This window comes from Sylvia atricapilla, chromosome 3 (assembly GCF_009819655.1).
Source record: "Sylvia atricapilla isolate bSylAtr1 chromosome 3, bSylAtr1.pri, whole genome shotgun sequence".
NCBI lineage: Eukaryota > Metazoa > Chordata > Aves > Passeriformes > Sylviidae > Sylvia > Sylvia atricapilla.
The window spans coordinates 73539178-73545685 of NC_089142.1; the positions used below are offsets into that span (position 1 = coordinate 73539178).

The window sequence follows — 6508 nt, forward strand, 5'->3', positions numbered from 1 at the left end:
TCTGCATACTAAATGATTATAAAGGGTCTAGAATGATAGAATTGGGCTAGAGAGAAAAGGGGCATTTCCTTCCAGGTGGCAGCTGGAACAAGGTTGTTGTGTATTTTCAAATATGATTAATTGACATCTTCAGCAAATATGTGTAGCCAAAAATCTCACCATGAAACAAAAGGCCATTCCTCATCACTGCCACTATAAAGGCTGCTGCAATGATTCTTACAGTAATTCTAAGGTGCTAGCATCATTTGATCTAGTATTCTAGAGTATGCAGATGATCAGAGTCTGCCTTGCAAAGTTCTTGTTCTAACCACATTTCCTTACTCTTCAGGCTTTGCAGTACAAGTCATACTTCAGCTTCTTTCCCAGTTTAGTTCCTGCTATATGTTCTTCAAATGCTTTGTCCATTTTCTCATTCTGATCTTCAGTGAAGAGATTCTTCCAGTCACTTACACCACCTTTAAAGAAGAAAAAAAACCTCATGAAAAATCAAGTGTTTTTTTTCTTTTTCTATTGCATTATTATTGCATTGCAATTTTTTTTTATTGCATCATACACTAAATAGTGTTGAACAATTTTTGAGATGAAAACTTTACTACAAAAGTACAATTTTGTGAAATCAGTGGAATTGCATATATTTGAATAATCTTTTGCTACAATGCAAAAGAACATACTCCTCTTTAGGTGACTGTGTTCAAAAAAAGCAGCCTAAAGTCCTGTTTCCCTACATCTCTCTCCTCTAGTCAGTTATGACTGGCAAAATGGAAGATCATGAAAAATTGATAAAGAATCATCTGCCAAGAGGCAGAGCTGGGTTCCTCCTCCTCTGGCAGCTTGAGTTATTATCCAGTCATTTCTATAATTCAAAATGCAAAAAGAGGTTCTGGCAGCCAGGCTGCCTTTCCCATGTCTGTGTCCCCTACACTGCACTGCAAAAGCTGTTCCCTTTTGTTTCCTCCCTTGTGTGCACCTGGATTCTTGCTTGCTTGGCTTACTTCCAATGGGTAAGAGTGAACAGGCATTGGGCAATGGCCATCTCAGGAGATTCCTGTACTCTCCTGAAAAGGGTGGTCACAGCACTCAGGCTGAGTTTGGCCCAGTGCTGCCTGCTCAGGTAAGCCCCTAATGGCGGGGCAGTTGGTGATCCAGGCACAGGGGTGGAGAGGAATTCAGACACATGGCACTTCCCCCTTCCTGCCAGCCATTGGTGAGCCTCTAAAAGGGCCACTGCTGTGAGAACCTGGCTGGGTATCTTCCTCACCAGCTCTCCTTGAATAGTCTCCTCAAGCAAAACAGTGGTAACCTGATTGATACTCACTTGCAATGCTAATATCAGTGCCAGAAAAAAGAACCAAAGCAGGCCCTAGTTCTTGAGAATGTGACATTTCAACCCGTGAGCCACTTGGAGCTGCCTACCTTTGCGAAAGAGAACATTCCCAAATTCCCCATGCGTCTTCTCTGAGTTTTTCTTCATTGACTGGAAGCTGCACCTATCTACCACAAGCAGGAGCTCTTCCTCAGTCAGAGGAATTCCAAAGAATGTAGCTATGGTTTTCACAGCTAGGGCAGGATTCTGGAAAGAGGAACGTAACATATGACATGATTGACAATCAAACAAATTGTGATGCTTTCCAAGGTGTTTACACATCCCTATATCCCTCTGCTGGCCACATAAACAGGATATTCATAGAGATCATCCACACTGCTGAAAATATCAAAACTCTTCCCCAAAAATTATTTGAGATTTTGATTTACAAATACATCACAGCAAAATAAAAAACAAGAATCCTTTTCACAAGCAAAATGTTAAGTAGGTTTTAAAGTTTGAATTTCACCTTTTCTTCCCTCAAACAAGAATCTGTCTCACACACTTTGGATATCCTGCATGCATATAATGATGATCCAGGAAAAAATGTCCCTTGAAGTGTAAAATATTTGTGACTATTGATAACCTTACCTCTTTCACCTCCTCATAAGTTATTGTCATAATATTTTCTTGATCAGCGTATTTGTTCCATTCAGAAAGGTATTCAAAGTAGCATCCCCAGGCCACTAAATAAAGTAAAAGAATCCTAACATGAAGAATTAATTAAGATTATACAAGTTTTTTTCATTAAGTTCTCTCTGCCAAGAGCATTATTAATCATGTCTATGGCAGAGTTTACAGTCTCCTGTGGGAATCACAGGTTTTACACCAGGCCCAGGCATATGATACCATTTGTAAGTCAAAAAAATAAAACTTGTTAATATGTCAAGACAGCTGAGAGTTCCCAAAAAAGCTGTCATCTTGCAGTCCATCTTGTAAGACTCCATTCACCCAGTCTCAAACCTTGTTGAACCCTCCCTTCTGCTGGCCATATGCTACACCAAACTCAGAAATTAAATCTAGTGCCATTATTTTTCTCTTTTTTAATGCATTGTAATTAGTCCACCTTTTAATGCACTTTATTTGGTCCAAATAATTCCTCTCCTCCAGTTTGGCATGGAGATGATTATATACCTCCATGGACACCAGATGATGGACATAGGAGATTAGGAGTAAATGGGACCAAGGTTAGAGATAAGAAAGGGCTGCTTCTCCCAGGAAAAATATCAGCTTGTACAAGATAAAGAAGTCTGTGGAAGGGCAGGATTGACTAATATTTTTCCTCAAGCCGTAAGACAAGTATGGCAATTTCAGTCCAGATTTTAATTCTCCATCTTTAATCTCTGCTTTTATACTGTAAAAAAATCCTAGTGAAGAAGCTGATTTACCAAAATACAAAGGTTTTTACACAAAGACAAAACATTGGATAAATGACACAGATAGAAAAATATACCGTACTTTTCTTTGTCATGAAATCTGTGAAGAAATCATCCCAGGTCTCATAGGAGGGAAGAGTAGCCAGGCCATTGGAAAAATGATAAAAAGATGTAGCTACATCTTTTGGATTACGAATCAGTAATAATATCTAGAAAAAAATTAAATCAATTATTAAAAGAGAAAGACATATCAGACCACAGTATTAAATACGAAATAATAAGAACATACTTTATAACTGAAGATGGAGATTTTTAATATCTTGTGTGCTACTTTTTGCAGAAGTAGCAATTTCATTCCCAATTCAGAAGGTCCAGTATTTAACTGTGCTTTGGTACCATAAGAAGAAGATGCCTGCCTATAATTATTATCACCTACAGATTAATCAAAATAATTATGCAGAATCTAAGAATGTTTTGCTCAATACAATCATCACTTCAACATCCAAGTGGCAGAGAAAATTCACAAAAATAGAAATTCTCCCTGAAATTCGACACATGGAAGTCCTCATTTGCAACAATTCCATAAAGTTCCACCCACAGGAAACCATGTCAAAATACATTTTGCCTCTGGAGGATTTCTCCAAGCTCTGCAACTCTCTTGTGGAAACTGTCACAAAGGTGCCAATAAGGGCAAACTGAGGTCAAGTGAGGTGAATGGCAGCACTTAAACAGTCACATAGAAATGGCCAGGCAAAACACTTAAGTACAAGAGTGATTCTGAAAATTGGCAGAAAAGGACTACCTTGGCTTTTACAAAAAAATCTCTTGAAGTATTTCATTTTAATACATTAAAATCAGCACTCACCTTGACTTTGTTTTTGAAGACAGACTTGGGAAGATTTTCAGGACGGAGATGAGTAACCATAAATCTTGGAGAAGGGAATTTGGCCATTCGCTTGAAGAATTGGAGGGAGGAAAGTGGACAGTTTAGTCAGTACAAGTATTCCTTTCATTAACATCTTCTAAAATATTTCCTTGATAAACTTATCAACAATCACTGATTGATTGATTTCATTTGTGAGTGTTGCCCTGTGACATTATTGGGCTGCTGGAGTACTCCTAAATCTTCAAAAGCCCATGAACAACTGGAAAAGGACAATCCACTGTTAGTTCTCTTCAGTGATAATGCTCTTCGGTTCTGTTAGACAAGGGACCAATTCTCGAGGTCAGGTACAGAGTAGCTGCATGTGAAAGATGAAGCATCTCAAGGACTGAGAGAGGGAATGAGGAGGAAGAGGTACTAAAAGAGACAAAAGCCAATATTTCATTATTTGACATTTCATGAACCACTTCTTCAATACAAAAGAGACTAGGTTGCATTTCTGAAGTTCTTATGCATCTCATGGGTATGTGCCCATCTCACTCCCACTGAAGTGTTCATTTATCCCTCAGTATTTGACAGTCCAGATGAGATTCTTCCCTTTCCAGATTCCACTTAAAGAGAGCTAGTAAAGTTCCTCTCAAACAATGCAATAATTCATACATCATACATTCAATATTTGAAGCACAAAATTTTGTTCATTTCCATACATATTCTATTCCTACCTCATATTTCTCAGCATCTCCAATTTCAAGGTAGGGGAATTCTTCTACTTCTTCAGCATTCACACTGCTTTCACTACCTGGTGTTTTCTTTTGAGATATGGCTATCAGGTCAGTCAAGATTTGACTTAGCCAGTTTGTGCCTGAAAGAAGAAAAATACAGAATTGCTTGTAAAACATTGAGAAAGAACAGAAATGGATTGACCAGGGAAGTCAAGAGGTGGTAGTACTGCCAGGTGAGTTACTCGGCCTCCTTTCAGGTGATACAATCCCAGCTGACTATCTGGTCAGTCACCTCCCTGGGTCCTACCTTGGCTCCTCATAAGGACACATTTCCCCAACTTGACCAGTTCAGTACACCATACATGACCTTGTAAATTGGAAACTACCAAATAAGGGAGAAGAGCCACTAAGATCCAACCTGAAAAACCTGCATTAATGTAAGTAATTTGATTGGGACAAATATAAGGGAGACTGGGGTGGTAAACCTGTACTTTAAAACCTAATGTGTTCAGTCTTTTCTGGTCTGCTGGACTATTTTAGGAAGAAAGATGGGTCACAGTACTTCAGCACAGGAGCAGAACTAGATCTGAAAATTGTGCACTCATTTTCTTTAACAACAGGAAAATCTCTATGCAGAGACATTTCCTATGCACAATTAATATCTTTTTATCTAGAAGATATCAAAGAGCCTGCATAGATCACCCATCTCTAATTTACCATATCTTGACTTCTGGACACTGAGTGCCTATACCTTTCTCACTGCAATCTTAACAACTGCATTCCAGTGCATGACATTTTTCAGAAACAAAATACAATAGAAAAGCTAAAAGCTTCACAACCCTTTCAGCTCTGTCTATCAACTGTACGGCAGTGGGAACCCATTGCTGCAAGAGAGAAACAGCTGGGTTAAAGTGTACATGAGGCACATCTAATCCAAGCCTTTGGCTTTCATGGGGACCAGTGATTGCAGAAAGAAGGAGCAAATATGTAGGGTAAACTTGCAACCCTACCAAAGATGTCCTCTTGATTTCTCAATAATTAAGGAACAGTGTAATCACCTCCAGGTATACAAAAATATTTTTGATAGCTATTTCCTGACATCTATTGGATATAAACCACAGAATGTTCAGCATTTGAAAGCACCAGAAGTCCCATTCTGTGTAAAACTTAAAGCTCTGAAATTTACAAACATAAATATGAAAGGAGATCAGGTAATATCAGGAGATCTAGTCACCTCTGGAGTAAAAAACATTGATTCTCTCCAATTTGTGCATTAAATTTCATAACTATGAAAAGCAAAGACAACAAAGACCTTTATATGCTATAGAGATGAAAAATTGGATTTTATTTCTCAGAATTTTGAAAACATTACCATATAAATTAGTCATAATTAATTTGTTGTGCTTTTGAAAATGAAATCAATTTTGAAAATGAAATCAGCTTTACAAAATTTTGTGAACATTCAAAATACTAATTTACAGCATAATACATAATGTTATGTACCATATAATATATATATTGCATATATTTAGTACAAACCTTGTTACTTGCTATTACAAAACCTTATTTATGAAAAAAGAAAAATTAAAATATACTCACCGGATTTAGGGTATCCTGCCAAAATTACATCATCACTTCTGGCTTCAAAGGACTCCAAGGCTTGGAATACTTCAGGACTGCAAACAGTGGTAGGGTAGAAAATTCCCTTGTAAGAGAAAAGCAGTTCATCTCGATGCATTGAGCGGGCAGCTGCCACCATCTTCTCTACCTTGTCAACAAATGTTTTCCTGGACTTCTCCATTCTTCTTCTTCTCTGTCTCCCACACAGGCCCTGTCACAGTGTGAAATGATGTGCAGAAGGAGAAAACCACAGATTGTCCTTTAATAGGTGCTTGGCTTGTTGTTTTCTTGACCCTATGAACAATATTTTATCTCATTCTGAATCTGTGAAGAAATACACAGCTCCAGTCAAAGACCTTAACTCATATGGACCTTTGAAATCAATAAAGTCAAACATAAACAAACAAGATAAGTGACCATATGGAATTTTATTCGAGGATGAAGGGATTAGGTAACTTCGAAACACCATGCCAAGAAGTCTGTGATTATAGTACAGTGTTTAAAAACAGAATATAACAAAAGAAAAAACATGAATTGTAGTTTA

The 6508-nt window shown here is 37.8% G+C and overlaps 1 protein-coding gene across 1 annotated transcript; it reads right to left on the reverse strand.

Annotated features, from left to right (window-relative positions):
• Positions 1–272: 272 nt before the first annotated feature.
• Positions 273–6145, reverse strand: LOC136358460 (sulfotransferase 6B1-like). The gene is made up of 7 exons (XM_066314361.1): positions 5944–6145; positions 4345–4484; positions 3605–3694; positions 2822–2948; positions 1955–2049; positions 1414–1570; positions 273–455 (listed from the first exon to the last, which is right to left on the reverse strand). Exons 1-7 carry the CDS (start codon positions 6143–6145, stop codon positions 325–327), a joined length of 942 nt encoding a protein of 313 aa, XP_066170458.1. The 3' UTR covers positions 273–324.
• Positions 6146–6508: the final 363 nt, after the last annotated feature.

Coding starts and splice junctions, on each gene's coding strand:
- LOC136358460 (XM_066314361.1), bottom strand. CDS start 6,145: ATGGAGAAGTCCAGGAAAACATTTGTTGACAAGGTAGAGAAGATGGTG. Junction 4,485..5,943: donor GGCAGGATACCCTAAATCCG/GTGAGTATATTT, acceptor TTCTTCTTTCAG/GCACAAACTGGCTAAGTCAA. Junction 456..1,413: donor GAATGTTCTCTTTCGCAAAG/GTAGGCAGCTCC, acceptor TCTTCTTTAAAG/GTGGTGTAAGTGACTGGAAG.